This window comes from Canis lupus, chromosome 36 (assembly GCF_003254725.2).
Source record: "Canis lupus dingo isolate Sandy chromosome 36, ASM325472v2, whole genome shotgun sequence".
NCBI lineage: Eukaryota > Metazoa > Chordata > Mammalia > Carnivora > Canidae > Canis > Canis lupus.
Window position 1 is genome coordinate 13,968,657 of NC_064278.1, and position 19,972 is coordinate 13,988,628.

Below are 19,972 nucleotides of genomic sequence, written 5' to 3' on the forward strand. Positions count from 1 at the left end.
CAAACAGTGTTACCGACCGCTATGATGTGTATAGCATGCGTGCACGCACACCACCATAGTTGAAATACATACCTAACCTAAGATAGCTTTCTAAAAATCTCCAACTACAACATTTTCAAAAACACACAGCTAGAGACTTAGGGGTCCGTAGCACTGTGCCCAACTAATACTCTCAGCTAACTGTTGAACAAAAGCTCTTTCAGGGTAAACAGACCAAGGTACATCTGCCACTTTGTACAAAATGGGGAGGATCTAGGGTAATGTGCTGAATGATGAAATTCAGGAATATGGTAGACATTTCAATAAACCAACCTTTCAACCTCTTTTTTCTCACCACCAAAAGCAGCCACTGTTCGCATAGATGAAATGACTTCATCTGCCACTGACCCTGCTTTGGCATAGGCCTTCAATTCATAGTCAGTAAACTTGGATACACTCTAAAATCCAAAAGAAGAAAACAAAACATGAAGACCAGGCAATGAAGTAAGTCAGCCTGTCATTTGGTGATTCATTTAGCAGAGTAAACATGTAGTGTGATTTAATACTGGATTCTCACTATAACGGTTCACCAAGGAAAGAATCTGGTCCAAGTCTGACCCATGTTAAGCCCCACCCATGAGTGTTTGGTTGTTAGCATATCAAAATGACTTCCTTAGAAGTCAGCCTCAAGAACCTTCTCACAGAGTGAGTCCCAAAGAGGGGATTCTGTGAGACCACAGTGTTTCACTTATGATACTAATGAAATTTTCAAATGAAACCATGTCACATTTCATTGCTATTGACTACAGAATGTTCACACAGCTTACAGACAAACACCAGAGACAGAGACTGGAGGTTACTCAGAGTATAGAATGAGAGAGATGTCCTGACCATACAGAGACTCGTGATGCTGCAGAGGTAATTGCACACAAGAGAAAGCTCCAGATAAATATCAAAGCATTTTGACTCAAATGTAGGGGTTCAACTAACTAGCTTTACTTCTTACATAAAGAACAAAAAAGACATTGCCCTTAATATTTAACAAGTTACTTTTTCTAAAATTGGACTTAGATTGAGTTGTAATTATAATTAATCACCAAAGAAATCCCTGGCACAGATAAAGACGCCGGAATGAATACAAGCAAATATTATAGAAGATCAACAACTCAAAAATCTAAAATATATATAGTATCCAGACTAAAGAAGTTTATCTTCCAAGAATTTCCAAACTTTTAGTAGCAGAACTCTTCTCAAACACAATCTTAAACATAATTCTAAGATATAAAATAAGTAAATGTTATTACAACATATTTATGTCACAAGTCCACATTTTATAAAAGTTGTGAATTGAAAAGACAACAACAAGGAAAGTAGGGCTATTTTCGTCAACATTAAAATCTGAATTTACATGTTATGGACATTGTAGTTTTTACCACAATCCTCTTCTAATTTATTTCTAAATTACGTATTGAGGAAACTAAATAGCTATGAATATTAATAATTTTATTGTAATTTATTGCATATTAAATAATCTCAGGATACTTCTGTTAAATTGACACAGGAGCTTAAAAGATGTAAATTGGAAAATATTTAATGATAGCTCATGTTTCTCATGGTAAATATTAAAGTCCAACACAGGCATACAAAACCCTCATTAACATGTAACATGTCATATATTGCCCCCTCCTGCTTTTTCTCTTGGTCCTGCTTTTGAATTGGGCCTAGTGAGGTTGCTTGTATCATTTTACACAAACATGCACAGACTTGAATTCAGGAAGAAACCAGTGCAGAGCTACAGCATTCCAAATCAGTGACACATTAACAAGAACTTGAAATACGGGCCCTGAGATAGTAAGAGAAACCATCCCCTAAGCCTGTTCAAATCAGGTTACCCAGGCTACATCTCCACCATGTTGAAATGTAACATATTGCCCATCTAAGTATGAATATTAAATAATCACAGGTTTGAGAAAAGAGATTAAGTGTATTTAGCGGAAAAAAGCTGAATCAAAAAAGCTGTGGAATTCTCCACAGAATCCCCAAAGATCGCCTGTGGAGAGTGAGGCTTTTCTGGAGTGAAGCTAGAAAGTGTTTGATAGGAAAGATTGTTATAAAGCTTGCACAACATGGTGGATTGGAAAAACTAAAAACTATTATCTCTTTAGCAATTAATTCTGTGCCAGATGCCATGCTGAGTGGATAACATGGATTATGCCTTAAGTCATCACAGTGGCTTTTGGGAGGCATTATCCTTATCTTCAAGATGAGGAAACAAAAGTTTTGACAGGCTAAATATATCTTTCTTGAGCCAGTTGGTAGAGTCAGGTTAGTGGTCAGTTGAGAGGAATGAACTCTTTGCCATTGTCACTCTGTACGACCTGGGAAACGTTTGAGTAATATAGCCACGGGATTGTAGAGAATATTTTGCTAGAAAATTTTATGGAGATTGGTTCCCTGTTGCTCCATGATGTGAGGGTGTGCAGCTTTTCACCTGAAATCTATGCTCACTTACAGTAAACTATTAGTGAGCCAGATCTCATGATCTGCTGTTATCTAAGGCAGCTGCTCTAAAAGTATGATATAATAATTTATTAATCCTAGGGATTTCACTGGGATGACCCCAAACTCCTACTGCTACATTTTTCCTGGCCTGCATGCCAAGATACTACTCAGAATGGGCCAGGTCACCTCATTCTGAAACTGATCCAACTGCATGGAGAACACAGCTGTGACTGCAGAAATCTCGTTTATGTGTTTGTTACTGATTTGGGTATATTTGTTGGGCCTTTTTGAAGAAAATATCTGAGCTTGGGAGACCATGGGAAGCAATAGGCATATGAGAGAGTGGGTGGGGATTTGGAGTCAGGGTCCCTTGTATTTGAATCTAGTTTTGTCACTCGCTAGCTGTGCAACCCCAGACAAGTCCCTTACCTCTCTGAGTCTCCATTTCTTATGTTTAAATGACATTAATACTTTATAAGATTGTTGTAAAGATCAGAGATAATATATATGAAGTTCCTAATAGTGCCTGGCAAAATAGCAAATCCTTAACAAACGTGGTTTGCTATTGTTATTAACACAATAATACTTACGTTATTAAAATATCATCAATCCCTGGGTTGATGGAATGTTATTTGATACTAAGGAAGAATCACCAAAACACAACAAAACAGTGATAATAATGCTGACTAAACATAAATAGGAAAAAGGAACCAAGTTTCACATTTCTGGCTGTTTCTCAGTGCAGATATCTTGGAGAGAAGTGAGAAGACATTCTTACCAGACCAATGATGGCTGCTCCAATCCCGATGAGAGGGCTCACAGAGATAATGACCAAGGTCAGTTTCCAACCCTGGTAAAATCCCAATAGGAAGCCACAGATGCTCGTGGTCATGCGCTGAATGAAAATGGGCATTTGGTCGGCAATGGCATCATTGACTCTGTTAATATCGCTAGAAACAGGAGAGGCTTTGATCACTAAAACTGAATTTGGTCAATTCAAATGTCTTGTTGAGAAATCCCAGCCTTTCCCTTCTATTGGCATCACCATATCCCATTGCCTGTGAAACATAAAAGCCTTTCACTTTTGAAGAAACTTGCAACAGCTTGTGAGGTCATGGAGCCTCTCCCTCCCTCATAGCCAAGTAAGTTTGTCCTCAACCCAGTTTTCCCAACTGGTGTCCATTCAATGTTGACAAAGACTTTCAGAAACCATCTTATTTGTTTCTTTCTTTCTTAAAAAAAAAAAAAAAAAAGATTTTATTTATTTATTCACAAGAAACACAGAGACACAGGCAGAGGGAGAAGCAGGCTCCAAGCAGGGAGCCTGATGTAGGACTTGATCCCGGGTCCCCAGGATCATGCCCTGGGCTGAAGGCGATGCTAAACCACTGAGCCACCCAGGCTGCCCTGTCTCTTTCTTTCTTATAGCTCATATCTTTGGTCTGTCCTGTGGAGTCCTTTCCTTCGTTATTCCGGCTAAATCCTTTCAGCCTCGAGCTGCAACCCACACACCACCGAATTCATAAAAACTCTTGAGGAAAAGGTAATCTCTTCCTCCCTGTGTTTGCATAACCAACATAATGAATCTGTGTATGCGATTATTGCATGTAGCCGACCGGCAGTATAGAATAGGGGTTGGTTAAGAGCACAGACTGGGGCCAGACTCTGAATTTCAACACGAGCTTTTCCTGGGCAGATTACTTAACTTTTCTGTGCCTTAGTTTCCTCATCTATAAAATGGGGACAATGACAGAACCTGCCTTAATGGATCGTAATGAGGATTAGCTAATGTATGTTAAGTATGTAGAACAGTGCCTACAGTATAGTACGCTATCCATGTGTCAGCTCTGATTATTTATTTGCTTGCACCTTTTATCCCTCCTACTAGATGGTGAGTTCCCTGAGGTCAGGAGTTGTGTGGTTTATCTTTATGGCTTGCCTAGGGTAAGCCCTCCAAAGTATTAGTTGAATATAGTAGCATTAAATTCATATTCCTGGAGGGATGCCTGGGTAGCTCTGTGGTTGAGCTTCTGCCTTTGGCTCAGGTCATCATCCCAAGGTCTGGGGATCGAGTCCTGCTTGGGCTCCCCACAGGGAGCCTGCTTCTCCCTCTGCCAGTGTCTCTGCCTCTCTCTGTGTGTCTCTCATGAATAAATAAAATCTTTAAAAAAATTCATATTCCTAGGAACATTCCCATAATCTCTTGCTCAGATGGAGCAAACAGGGCTTAGGACTCAATAGCAAAAAAACAAAAAAAAAAAAAAAAAAGGACTAAGATATTACCCACAGAGCTGACAATTGTATCCCAGCAAGGTTAAGTATCTGTGCAAGGCCACACAGTAAGTAAGGGGCAGAATGAGTGCTAGAATCTAAGTATCTCAACATTCAGTCTTTGCTCTTCCCTATACTACACACTCTCTCACGGGCCCTCATAGGACCCCAAATTTCCATTCAATAGGATTCAAGTACTTCTAATTACTCAGGGCTCATTCAAAATACCTGAAGGAGGAGGGAAGGAGGGCCATCAATGGCTCTAACTGGTCTTTAGGTATAAACTAGATTTAAATCTAGTTGTTTAGTTCAAATCTTTCTTGAACCACTTTGGATTTTTTGGTCTTTGTTTTTATGCGTAGAAATGGCCTTAACAGACAAGGCAAGATAATTCATTCTAATTACATTGTTTTTCCTTACAGATAAATGGGTTGTGACATCCCTCAGTCTCTCTTTTAGAGGCCAAATAGCCCTACTTCTTTTAACTCTCTTCTGTAATACTTCATTTCTAATATCTTAATCAAGGTCCTACAAAAAATAAACTGTAGTATCCTGCCTTTCAATTTTTAATGATCATATCAGATAAAATGTCACCTATGAAAAAACTATGCTGCCTGTAAAAGACCAATTTAAGAGACAAAATACATCCAAAATAACTGAAAATGTGTTTCTAATTGTTATTTAATTTAGAAATAAGGGCTCTATCATCAAAAACTCACACGTACATAAAAACCGCCCACCAGCCACTTACTCAGAAAATCTTGTATTCAACTCTCCCACTGAATTGCAGTCGAACCATCCTATTTCCATTCGCATTACTTTCCTAAAGGAAATTTTTCTCATTTTCTGTATCTGACGAGCTGCAGCAATCACCCAAAAGCATATCTGAAAATGGAGCAAGGAATGTTTGTCACTGTGATGTTAAAAAAAATGTTTGTTAATTCCTTCTCTTTGCAGAAGAAAATACTTTCCATGTAAGCCTGAGGAAAAGAAGAAAGTGATTCACAGAAAGCTGCATCATGGGAGGTACGGTGAGCTCTGGCACCTGCTGCTGAAAGTGGGCTGAACAGAACAGCTGTGGCCAGGGGAGCCAGAAGGTTTGGGTGTGAATTTGGCTTTGCCACTGATAGATCTAACCTTACTGAGCTTCACCTTCCACATGCGTAAAGGATGACAGAGCCAAAAAGAAATTCTTGTTCATATATACCTATTTTTGCATGATGCTTCTGGGTGTATTGTTTTCCCCCTGAGAGGCTTGACAACAAGCATGTATGCATAGTTTTCAGACTGTTGGACAATAATTTTCAGAGCAAGTAAAACAAAAATTATGACATAAGCAGGGAATAAATCTACTAATAACTGCTTCCAACCAAGCAAAGTCAGGCTGTCATTAAAACTCTCAGTACCAGCATGGGAAAATTTGATTCCTTTCTCTTTAAAGTGAACACAAACTTCCTGGAATTCTTGGATGAATGGGGGCTGAAGGGCTTCATTATTTTTTCTAGAGAAGTGGGTAAAAGACGAAATATTCTACTTCTTTATTAAGGGGTAAGTAACTCTAAGCCTTTCCATGGCTTAAATCTAGAGTACACTCTAGATTCAGTTTACAGAATTTGGTTTGAAACACAGACTGGTGAGATTTTAGCAATGAAAGTGAAAAAGAAAGAGTTTGCTTTCCTCCAACACCTCCTGCCTGGCTTTCTCCAGGGTGCTCATGCTCCCCTTACAAACACTCCCACAACTGCCTATTTTTGAGTTTAGAAGATGAAGTAGAGGGAGAAGGGGAGGACAGAGCATTGAAATCCAAAGTCTATTCTCCTTCTCTCTAGATAACTGCATGTATTTTCCTCCTCATCTGAGAAGAAGAATCCTTCCCCAATCTCTCACACACCCCACTCCACCTCCAAATAAAACTGTATCCTGAGGGCTTCTGAACAGCTCAAAAGCTTGCATTTCATTGTAATATCTCTTATCCCAGATGTTGATCTATCAATAAAATGGAGGCACTACTCACTTGAATATATCCTGTGATAAGTACTAACAAAGCGATTCCAGCATAGTAACTGGCAAATTTGATCATTTCACTCTCAATGTCCAGCAACCTTCAAAAGAGGGGAAAAAATGTTAAGATTCAGAAGTAGGGTCAAGCTTGCCAAAGATTACATTTGTGGGTACAGAAGAAAATAAAATATGAAAAATGGGTAAGCATCTTCTCTATGTAGAATTATAATCAATCCAACCAAATTTCCACCTAGACCTCACGGTACCAAACTCAGCAAAGATGCCTACCGTCTTCATTTTTATAGGCAGGAATAACTCACTGGCAGTTGTTGGAAGCCAGGGGCAGTAGATGGCAGCCCAGTGCTCTGTCTACCGAGGCCGTCACTCATGCTCCTTAGGTAGTGACGGAGCCATCACTGCTAGGGAGAGATTTTACAAAGCCAGATTGGTGTCTGCAAAGACATTGGTAGAGAAGTGTGAGCTGTAAATCAGGAGGCTCACTGTTACCTCCTCCAGGAATCTAAGCCAGCTTTTCAACTCTTCCATCTTAAGGAGACACTGAAAAATGTGTGTGTCATCATCCCAAAGAAGGAAAAAAATATTTTATCAGCCCAGTCCTTCTGCTGACTGCAGCCCAAGGGGTTTCACTCTCTGGGACATTTTCTAAGATGAAGCTTAAGAATTCGTGGGGAAGAGCAAGAAAGCTCTATAGCATTTTTTCTTTTTTCTCACCGCAACTATACACAGCAGCACAGGGTTTGGGATTGGCAGGGGTGGGGAGGGAAGGCACAAATTAGTCTGAGATTGCTTGCTGTCAGAAAATAAAGAATTTTATACTTAGAAAATTAACATGTCAGTTGATAGCAATTCTGACCCTTGAGGATACTCTAAATGATATAGAGTCTATTTCTTTAGAAAATCAGAAAGCAACACCTTCAGCAGAGGTGTTCTCATCCTACATGCTTTCTGCTTCCTATCAGCTCTTCCTTTTGTGACCCAAGCCTTAGGTCAAGTGTTGAAGTATAATTTCTTTAATTCAGAACAAACTATTATTCCATGACAGATTCTATTGCCATCTTGCACTATTATTCAACATCTTCATTGAATTTATTTATACTGAATATAGTTATGTTTGTTTTGCTAGACTGCAAGCCACTTGAGGGCAAGGGCTTGGTTTAAGCTGCTTGCTCACACTGCCCGAAGCCTTAAACAATACCTTACACGTAACAGACACAATACCTCAATAAATGTTTATATATTCTGCTTTGACTTTTAAAATACCTATAAGGAAGGGGAAATAATTGCCTCCGTAAACCCCTCTGTGGATGGATAGTTTCCAAAACAACGAATACATCAGTTCACCACACTTCTGTCTTTCCTGATGGTTTAAGGGAACCCCAAGAATGGACAAGACCTAGAAAACTTATATGTAAATATCCACAATCAGAGGTTCTCACAAAAGTTAAGTATCTCTCTATAGGATGCATAATGGAGTAAGACAATTCTAATGTGAAAATGAGGCCACATTCTTAGTTTTTTTGTTTGTGAAATGGCAATTGTCACTTGACAACTCTGTTCAAAAAACAGAGGACTATGAGTATTTTTCAAAAAGTTTTACTTAGATTTCCTGTGGTGCATTCATTCTACACACGCTCTAGGCAAAAGCGATAAAATGCCTGCCACGAAAGACGCAGCTGCCTAAGTTATAAACAAACCTACTCAGATTGAAAGTACCGAGAACTGACCCAGCACCAGAATTTATTGGGGAAAACTTCAGAATTATATTATTGCTGGATGGTGTGGATAAGGACATGTGTAGTTTATGATTCTGTTCACTCCTGAGGCACCCCAGAGATAAATGGTTAACTCATTTTTATTTTATTCTCAGGGATAAGAAGTTATTAGGGTTTTAGAAACTACTTGAGAATATTTCTGGAACAACATATTGTTCCAGAAACGTATCAGAAAAACTGATAGGAAGGAAATGAGCAGGCTGGATTGGCTCCTTTGACTGCACATCAAATTTTTTATCATCCGATTGAAAGTTTTCTTGTGGTTATAAAATTCTAGAAAGGATTCTTTCAAGTGTGCAAGTGATTTGGCTCAACAAATGGGCGCCTTTTTAACAGCAACATTGACGTACATCTACTTGACTAAATGAAGATTCCCCTGGCTCATTTGTTGAAGTGAGAAGGGGGCAGAAAGATGACAATTAGAGGGAACGGTAAGAGATATTTTACAAATTATTGAGATATGAGAATTCTTACCTTGCTCTTTATGAAAAAGAAATGCACCATAAAATCAAAGTACTCAATTTATACCTCAAGATTTCCAATTTACTAGAGCCATAGGGTTTTCATTTTAAATATGTAGGAGGTCTTCATGACAAGGTGCATTGCTTAACACAGACTTATCCTTTCCATGGTTTTCATGTGCTATTGCACTATTCACCCAGTGACACTTTAGAGTCACATTAGTGTCAACTCCTAAATGAGCATCACAGGTGAGAAACGTGCTTATGTCCTACTCTCAGAATGTTGGAGGCTCTGAATTCTTAATGCAAGGACATCAACCTATAAACAAATGGCTGATTGCTGGGTAAAGCTGCTTTACAGGATACCCATACACTATAGTAGCCTACTACCAGAATGGCTAGGATTACCTTTCAGAGAATCTGTGACAATTTTTTTTCACCCAGGAAGCTATTTTTTGTTTGTTTTTCATAAAGCTTTTTATTTTGAGGTAAGTGTAGATTCTCATGCGCTGGTGAGGAATAATATAGAAACATATACACCCTTTGGTAACATCTTGCAAAACGACAGGACAATATCACAAGGATGTTGACATTAATATAATCAAGACCAGAATGTTCTCATCACCCCAATGATTCTTCAAGTCACCCTTTTATATCTACACATGCTTCCGTCCAGCCTCCATTCCCCCATTAGTCCCTGGCTACCATCCATCTGTTCTCTGTTGCTACAGTTTTATCATTCGAAGAATATTATGTAAGTGGAATCACACAGTATGTAACCTTTTGGTGTTGGTGGCTTTTTTTTTCCCACTCAGCATATTTCTTTAAAATTCCATAAATTATTTGTTCCTCTTTATTGTTAAGTATTATTCCATGGTATACATGTATCACAGCTTATTTCACCATCCACCCATTGAAGGATAGTCCGAGTTGTTTCCACTTTTTGTCTGTTACAGACAAAGCTCCTATAACCTTTGTGTATAGGTTTTTATGTGAACATAGGTTTTCATTTCTCTGGAATAAATCCCCAAGAGTAGAATTTCTGGATTGTATAACACTTGCATTTTTTATTTTTTTTAAATTTCCAAACTATTTTCCATAGTGGCTGCACCATTTTACATTCCTACCAGAAAAGTATAAGTGATCCAGTTCCGCCGTATCCTCACCAGCTCTGGTGTTATCACAATTTTTATGTTAGTCATTCTGATAGATTTGTACTGATATCTCATCTTGATTTTAATTTGCATTCCCTAACCGCTAATGTTGCTGAATATCTTTTCATGTGCACATTTGCCATCTTTATATCCTTAGTGAAATGTCTGTTCATGTGTTTTTCCCTATTCGAACTGGTGTTTTTCTAGCCATTGAGTTTGGAGAGTTCTTTATATTTTCGAGATCCTAGTCCTTTGTTAGACATATAATTTACAAATATGATCTCCCAGTCTGTACCTTTTCTTTCCTTCCTCTTCAGGGTCTTTTGCAGAGCAAACATTTTTCATTCTGATAAAGTCTAATTCATCAATTTTTCTTTTTATAAATTGTACCTTTAGTGTCAGGTCTAAGAGCTCTTTGTCTAGCCTTCGACATGAAAATGGTCACCCACATATCTTTCTAAAAATTTACAGGTTACTTTTTACATTTGAGTCCACAATCCACTTAGAGCTATTTTTTGTATGGGTTCATTTTTCTGCCTATGGATATCCAACTAGTCATTCAACTATTTGATAAAAAGTTTATATTTTCTCCATTGAATTTCTTTTCTACCTTTGTCAATGATCAATTGGATGTCAATAATCAATTTGCATGGGTCTATGTTTGAATTCTCTGTTCTGTTCCTCTGTCAATACTACACAACTTTGCTATAGCTATATAATATGTCTTGAAATCGGGTAGACTGTTTCCTCACATTTTATTCCTCTTTTTCAAAGTTGCTTTAGATATTCTAGTTCTTTTGCCTTTTCATATAAACTTTAGAGTACTCTTGTCTATATCCACAAAAATGTCTGGCTGAGATTTTGATAGGAATTTTATTAAAGCTGTAAATTATTTTGGGGGAACTGACATCTTTACTATATGAATTTTCCAATTCATTAACAAGGTATGTCTCTCCATCTATTTTAGTCTCTGATTTCTTTCATCAGCGTTTTGCACTTTTCAGCATATAAATCCTGTACATGTTTGATTAGATTGACACCTAAATAAATTTTTTGAGCAATCGTTAATGATATTATTTTTATTTTATTTTTTGACATTATATTTTTAATATTGGCGCTCACATGTTCATTGCTAGTATGTAGAAATACCACTAAACTTTGTATATTTATCTGGTATTTTATGACTTTGCTAAACTCATTCATTGATTCTAGGATATTTTTGTAGATTCTTTGGGATTTTCTATGTTGACAATAATATCTCCAAAATAAACAGGTATATTTCTTCCTTTTAGATCTGTATGTTTTTTCATTTAAAATTTTTTGATTGTAGTAAAAAACACATAACATAAAATTTACCAACTTAACCATTTTTAAGTGTACAGTTCAGTAGTGTTAAGTATTAAATCAGTATTCTTTTCCTTCCTTATTGTATAGGCTAGAACATTGAGTACTGTGTTGAATAATAGAAGTGAACGCATATATCCTTACCTTGTTTCCAGTCTTAGGGGGAAGTATTCAATTTTCTACTTTTAAGTATAACATTAGCCGTAGGACTTTTTTGTAGATTTTTTTTTTTTTTAAGTTAAAGAATTTCTTTTCTGTTCCTAGTTTTCTGAGAGTTTTTATTATGGATGGATGTTGAAATTTTAAATGCTTTTTTGACACCGATGGAGGATTTCTTTTTTTACATCACGTGGATTTCTATATTTGCCTGATAAGATGATGGATTACGTTGACTGTTTTTCTAATACTGAATCATGTATGCTTCTCTAGAATACAATCTACTTGGTCATGGTGTGTAATTCTTTGTTATATATTGCTAAAATTCTATTTGCCAGTATTTTGTTAATACTTTGCATCTGTATTCATAAGGGACATTTATCTGTGATTTTCTTTTTTGTAATAGATTTGTATAGTCTGGGTATCATGGTAATATCAGCTTCCTAAAATGAATTGGGAAGTGGTTCCTTCTATACTCTAGAAAATATTATAGAAAGCTGGTGTTATTTCTTTTTAAACACTAGATAAAATTCTCCAGTGAAATCATATTGGCCTGGAGATTTATCTTTTTAGAATTTTAAAATTATAAATTTAATTTCTTAGATAGGGCTATTCAAATTATTTACATCATATTGGGTGAGTTGTGGTAGTTTATTTTTTCAAGCAATTGTTTCATTTCTCTTAAGTTGTCAAGTTTATGTGTATAGACTTGCTTATAGTAGTTCTTTGTTGTCCTCTTTTTTTTCTTGTTGTCCTCTTGATGCTTACAAATTCTGCAGTAATATTTCATCTTTCATTCTCAATATTGGTCATTTGTGTCTTCTCCCTTTTTTCTTTATCAATTTTGATAAAGTTTTGTCAACTTCATTGATCTTTTCAAAGAACCAACTCTTTGTTTCACTGATTTCCTGCATTTACTTGTTTTAGCTTTATTTTATCCTCTCATGCTTTCTGGGGATTTATTTTGCTCTTTTTCTAGGCTCTTGAGTTGAGAGCTTAGATACTTAATTTGAGGTGCTTCCTCTTTTGTAATGTATGCACTCAGTGCTATAAATTTTCCTCTCGGCACTGTAGGAGCTGTGTCCCATAGGTCTTTACATTTTCTGTTTTCCTTTTCATTCAGTTCAATGTTTAAAACTTTTCCCTTGCGACTTTATCTTTGACCTATAGACTATTTAGATGTGTATTGTTTGATTCCCAAAAATCTGGAGGGTTTCCATGATCTTTCTGTTACTGATTTCTAGTTTGATTCCACTGTGGTCAGAGAACGCACTCTATTATTTCAGGTATTTGATGGTTGTTAAGGTTTGTTTCATGGCTCAGGGTATGGTCTGTCTTGGTATATGCTCTGTAGGGATTTAAAAAGAATGTGTAGTATGTGGTTGTTGAATGGAATGTTCTATAGATGTTGATTAGATCCTGTTTGTTACTGGTGTTGAGCTCTTCTATATACTTGATAATTGTATGTCTAGCTGTTCTATTGTTCAGTGAGAGATGGATTGTTAAGAGTTCTACTATAATTTTGATTTGTCTCTTTTTCCTTTCTGTTCTGTCAATTGTTGCTTCACATGTTTTACAGCTCTGTTGTTTGGTGAGTACGCATTTAAGATTGCTGCGTCTTACTGGCAGATTGACCCTTTTATCATTGTATAATGTTCCTCTTTGTCCCTGTAATTTTCTTTGTTCCAAAGTCTATTTTACCTCCTATCAGTGTAGTCATTTCTGCTTTCTTTTGATTAATGCTTGAATGATACATCTTTTTCCATTCTTTTACTTTCAACTTGCCTATATTATTTTCTTTAGAGATTTTATTTATTTATATAGAGAGAGAGTGAGAGCAGGAGGAGGGGCAGAGGGAGAAGGAGAGAAGAATCAGCACTGAGCACAGAACCCAATATGGGGCTTGATCTCACAACCCTGAGATCATGACCTGAGCTGAAATCAAGAGTCAGACTGAGCCAGGTCAAGTGCTCCTCAACTTGCCTATATTATTATCGTTAAAGTGATTTTCTCATAAATAGCATGTAGTTGGGTGTTTTAAAATCCATTCTGCCAATTTCTGTCTTATTTGGTAATTTAAACCATTTAAATTTAATATAATTACTGGTATATTAGGGCTCAAATGTGACATTTTATTTTTTGTTTTCAGGTTGTTCTCTCGGTTTTTATTTTTTTAATTTCCTTTCCCCTGCTTTCCTATGAGCTACTCAAACATTTTTAAAATTTTAAGTTAATTTAACTTTATTTTATTTTAAAATAAATAAAGCCCAATGCAGGGCTTGAACTCACAACCTTGAGATCAAGACCTGAGCTAAGATCAAGAGTCAGATGCTTAACTGACTGAACCAGCCAGGCACCCCTTAAACATTTTTTTAGAATTCAATTTTGATTTATCTGTAGTGTTTTTGAGTGTATCTCTTTGCACAGGTTTTTAGGGGTTGCTCTAGGAATTACATTATAGGTATATCACTTATTATAGTCTGCTAGTGTTGTCATTTTACCAGTTTGCCCAGTGTATATAAAAACACCACCTCCCTTTATATACCTTTACTCTCCCCTGTTAATAATATAATTGTCTTTAATATTTCTGAATCATACTTAGCTCAGGCAGTGTTACAATAGGACCATATCAGACAGTGTTAGCATTTTTGTTTCCACCATCAAACATAATCTAGAAAACTCAGGAGAAGGAAAGTCTACTACATTTACCCATGGTTTTGCTTACCATGTTCTTCCTTCTAAATGTCCACGGTTTCTTTTATTGTTTCCTTTCTGTTCAAAGAACTGCTCTTAGCCATTCTTTTAGGTGAGTCAGCTGGCAATAAATTCTCTTCATTTCCCTCATCTGAAAATATCTTGATTTTCTCTTCTATGGGGGTGGTGATAAATGTCCTGACTCAATGATCTTACCCAAGCAGGTAGGGAGAGAGGTTTCTCATTACAGTGGGGGTGGTTCAGACCTCCATATATTCTTCAGTGACACCACAGGAGTTGGATGGGGGAAGAGACATGGCTGGGGCTCATTGATACCTGGCAAAGATGGAAGCCTAAGTCCCAACTCAACTTTTGCTGGCATGGGTAAGAGTAAGGTTGTATGTATGTTGTTTTGTTCTGTGGTGTTGGCTAAAGTAGAATAGTTGTCTGAAATTCTTCTGTTAGGCTGCCTCTTTGTGATCTATTATCTAGAGAGAGCAGAATTTTATTAGGTCCTTTGTGGGCTGTGCTCATTGGTATTTCTAGGTTACAGTTTTTGCAACACCCAATCTAGTACATATGAGGCCTAAAGAAAACCCAAGGAACTCAACCATGTCATTATTTGAGCCCTAAGATCTCTAACCTTCTTTTATCCACTCTTTCAGACTACTAGGTAGGTTGGTTTTATATGTAATGGATTAAATAATCCAGTCAAAAGGCGGAGATTGTCAGATTGGATAAATTTTTAAAAAACACAAACTCCATTTGTAGGCTGTCTACAGGAGACACATTTTAGATTCAAAGATATGAACAAGTTGAAAGTAATATGGAAAAAGACATGTCATGGCAAAGAACAGCCATAACAAACCAGGAGTGGCTATACTAATATAAAAAAAAAACTTTATAAAAAATTATTACTAGAAATAAATATCATTTTGTGATGATAAAAGGCTCCATCAGAAGATTATAGCAATTTTAAATATATATGCATTTAAAAATAGCTCCCAAACACATGAAGCAAAGTGTGACAGATTCAAGAGTAGAAATAGATCAATAATAATAGAGATTACAACTCCATGCTTTCAGTATTGGATAGAACAATTAGGAATAGAGGATTTGAATAACCCCATAAACCAATTAGATCTAACAGACATCTTTTGAACATTCTGTCAAATAAAAGCAGACTACATATTCCCCTCAAGTGTACCTGGAGCACCCTCCAAGATAGACAGATGCTAGGCTGTCCTAATTCATGCTACAATATGATGAACCTTGAAAACATTATGCTAAGTTAAAGAAGCCAAGGACCACATATTGTGGAATTCCATTTGTGTGAAATGTCCAGAATAGGCATATCTACAGAGATAGAAAGTAGATCAATGGTTGTCTAGGGCTAAGGGGGATGGGGAATTGGGGAGTGATAGCTGAGGGGTATAGGATTTCCTTTTGTCATAATAAAAATATTCCAAAATTGATTGTAGTGAAAGATGCACAACTGAAATACTGAAAACTATTGAGTTGTATACTTAAATTGGTAAATTTTATGGTATGTGAATCGTATCTCAATAAAGCTGTTCTAAAATAAAATAAAATAAAATAATAAAGCTGTATGGTTTTGCAATGTCTAACTTCAACATAGTGCTTGAATGTGTACACCAACTGTACATTGCTAAGAAAACGGACTGAGATCTAAGAAAGAGTGCAGGCTGAGTTCTACTTTGATGCACTCACATGCGGGGGAAATAAGGAATCCACCTTCTCAATGGCAGTGGTAGTCAGCCTCCATGCCCCTAATCTTTCTTGTCTCCTGGTATTCACACTGTTGTATAGTCCCTTCCCAGATTGTACCAGGGTTGGTGGTGCGACCAATAGAAAATGGCAGAAATTATGGCATGTCACTTCCACAATTAAGTCACAAGACTCTGTGGCTTCCATTTGACTTTTTACACATTAATTGGATAAAAGAAAATAAAAAGAAGCTGCACTGTGGTATTTGGACTCTTTAGACTTCCCCTTCAGTCATCTTTCATTATTTTGCCTTATTTTTCAACTATTCTAAGCAAATAAATTATGATAAACTAATCAGGAAGCTTGATGTTCCATAATACTTTTCAGCATTATGCACTGAGAGCAGTTTGGAAGGCTTCGCTGAAAAATTCCATCCAATGGATTACAATTGATATTGAAACCAATCAGTGAAATGAAAAAGAAAAACTCACTCCTACCATTACACATGCATGTTTATGTTGATAAGATCATAACCTTGTCCAAGACTAATAGGTGGAGAAAGTCACTTTTATCACTTTTATCACTTTTAATGATATACTTTTCCAGGAAAGAAAGTTGCAAAAAAGAGTTGAGTAATTCTGGAGGCATGTTAACTACTTACATGGTAGGAAAATGTCCACTCCCTTCTCTTTTGTCCCACCCAAATCCACTTTCACAGTGATCTTAACTACATAAAAGCTAAACAAACATCTACCTAGAGGTAAAACAGTAGTCATGTCAGGGACTGTAATAGTCCACGATTAAAGTGTGTAACTCATCAAAGGAGTTCCTGGTAAAGAAAAGGCTTGAGAAAGACGTGGTCTACACAACTCCAGATACCCATATGAAATTTTAGAAAGGACAAATGTCCATTTACATCTTCTGTATCATATGAATTCAGCAAAAGCCAATGAGCTTCTGAAAGCCCCTGTTTGCTTTTCATTATCTGCTCACCTCAAGTATATGACCCGGTAAGAATAAATAAAGTGTAATGGGTAGCCACAGTAAACTCTTTTCTGTGGGATGTTAGTAATGTAGATGTTAATAGTAGATTCATTCTTTAAATCACTTAATAAATATTTATGAGCACGTGATACCACAGATACGTCTCAAATTTTGGTCCTCTAACATTTATTTCCAAACTTCAAGGTATAACAGGATATACTTTCAGGAATTTTCCCTAGAAAATTTTACCTTCTTGAATGTTATTAATGATTTGGGTCAATTTACATCATATATGAATCCGAATGCATTTTTTTTTCAAAGGGGGAAGTAATTAACATTACATTTTGTAGTCAGACTACTCTGTAAAAAGCATTTCACTTTTGTCCTCTAAGATAAATGACTTAAAAGACTGTCGTGGACAACAGTAACTCTTCTATACCAACTATTCTGAATCTTACTTCCACATTTAGAAAAGAAACATATATATTTAGACATTAGAAAATTTATTTCTAATGAGTGGGCTTATTATTATTTTTTAAAGATTTTATTTATTTATTAATGAGAGACAGACAGAGAGAGAGAGAGAGGCAGAAGGAGAAGCAGGCTCCATGCAGGGAGCCCAATGTAGGACTCAGTCCTGGGTCTCTAGGATCACGCCCTGGGCTGAAGGCAGCACTAAACTGTTGAGCCACCCAGGCTGCCCAGCTTATTATTTTTTAAAGGGTAATTCTGCACATTGTATGTTGTCCTGTATTTTTCTATCAAGTACTACCTAGCTGTATCTACATGTTTATTTGAATCGTCTTTGATCTAATGATGATTTCATTAACTAGACCTAAACACCATGAAGATAAGGACCATGACTCAAGATAACCACTGATCCTTAAGACTTACACAAGCTCCTGGTATGTAGTTGGTGTTCAAACAATTTTGGTTGAATGAGTGAATGGATGAAAGACCTGAACAATAGATAATATCATGGAAGAGTATCAGTGGTCGAGGAGGATTTGTTCATAATCTAAATCAAATATGTAGAAAAATTTTTAAGTGAAGTGGAAAAATATAAATTTGCCTAGGGAAGCTATTCCAAGTTCTTTCAAGCTAGAGTGTGTCCTGCCCTTGGCTCTTGAACCTGAGTGTGTGGGTTCATACATGCCAATGAGCTTGTTCTGGCCCAAGGCAGTGCAAGAAAGGCTACAAAGTCCATGCTGTGACAGTGAGTCAACACCGTGAATACTACAGACTCACTTATTACAAAGCTACCTATTGGACTTATCACAAAATGAGTTAATTATCATTAGTGAGTTCTGGCTAATTCTGCATGGCTCCCTTCTCTTTATAGCACCGTACCACTCTTCCATAGAAACTCAACTACAAAGACCAGCAGCCCCCTACTCCAAGTGCTGTAGTACACTAATGAATTTCCCATTATAGAAAGAAGGCTGAAGATCAAGTGGACCATTAGCCACAACCACAGAAGTTAAGAAACAGAAAGGTGTTATGAACTAATACAAAGAAGTCTTGCATAGTAGACATGGGACATGACAAAGACGCAAGTAAAATTCATGGCTTACTTTCCTAGTATATGGTAGTGTTTGTCCTTAAGCCTATAGTCTACCAAGTGCTTAAATATGGGTGATATATTTAATGAGCAATTTCCAATTATTTTTTTTGTTGTTAGTATTTAAAAACCTGATAAGATAGGAAGAGACTCAAGGCAGAGTATTTTGTAGAAATATGGGTTAAATTTATGTTTCTGTTCACTCTGTGTTGGATATCATTTCAGTTCAACTAATAAAATCCCATTTACACATTTTGAATTATAATTTAATATGTGAACAACAAAAAGTAAAAAATAAGAAATAGCAGCCTACCCACACTGTGTTCCATTTGTCACATTCTGGTTAAGGGAGCTGTTGATCCAGACTATAGTGTTGTTTACACACGCTTTTCCAGGGATCTTGAGTTCTTGTAATTCAGTGTCATATGCAATAAAAACATCTGTCATTGTGCCAAAAATGAGCAGCACGCCTGGATGGGATAGTCCATGGAGAAACGCACATAAACTTCCCACAAACATCAGCCAAATGTCAGTCGTTGAAGAAAATCGAAACTTGAAAAACAAAGGATTCAGAGATCATCTATGGGTGAAAAGCGGGAGAAGTAGGACTATTTAATTTTAGTTACTAGATTCTGATAGATAGCATTCAGCACCAAATTTTATGGGAACCATCTTAATTGAACAGTAGGGCTTTCACTAATTATATCAAAATAAGTGGTATCTCAATTATCTAAAACACTAGACTCTTCCATTGTTGGTTTATGTTACTTATTTCCTAGTCTCTGAATTCATTCTTCACCTCAAGAACTGGCTTCAGTTCTTTGCCACTGATTCACAACTTCAGTGAGAAGTGATCATTGGCATTGATGCCATTGCCGTGTAGAAATACTGTGTGAAGCATTCAGCAATAGCATAAATTGTATCCCATAGCTGATATTGACAAACAAGTGCCTATTAGTGCCTAGAAATGCCTCTACTTTGTGAAAGTTTGGAGAAAAGACCTAAACTATGGAATTTCTAAAGACATATAAGGATAAATATACACCATATGATTACTATAATGATTTTCCTTACTAAAATAATTATGGGCATAGTGATTATTTTCCAGGACACTTTTCTGATCTACCAGATAGGATTTATGTACTTTTTAATTAATTTATTAATTTATTTATGGGGGGGGAGAGTGGGGAGGGGCACAAGGAGGGAGAGAGAGAGAGGAAGAATTTTAAGCAGCTCCATGCCCAGCATAGAGACCAACACAGGGCTCAATCTCACAACCCTGAGATCAGGACCTGAGTTAAAATCAAGAGTTGGATGCTTAACAGACTGAGACACCCAGGCGCC

At 36.7% G+C, this 19,972-nt stretch overlaps 1 protein-coding gene across 2 annotated transcripts in view; it reads right to left on the reverse strand.

The window, feature by feature from the left end:
- Positions 1-19,972, reverse strand: part of ABCB11 (ATP binding cassette subfamily B member 11) — an 88,070-nt gene that overhangs the window by 51,806 nt on the left and 16,292 nt on the right. Inside the window, exons 5-9 of one of the 2 annotated variants that reach the window (XM_025460076.3) lie at positions 18,942-19,180; positions 6,767-6,854; positions 5,504-5,637; positions 3,260-3,431; positions 313-437 (exon numbers count right to left, since the gene is read on the reverse strand). In XM_025460076.3, coding sequence (XP_025315861.1) covers positions 313-437; positions 3,260-3,431; positions 5,504-5,637; positions 6,767-6,854; positions 18,942-19,180 — 758 coding nt within the window. Of the gene's footprint in view, positions 1-312; positions 438-3,259; positions 3,432-5,503; positions 5,638-6,766; positions 6,855-18,941; positions 19,209-19,972 lie in introns of both variants that reach the window. The other variant, XM_025460077.3, reaches the window with a different exon arrangement.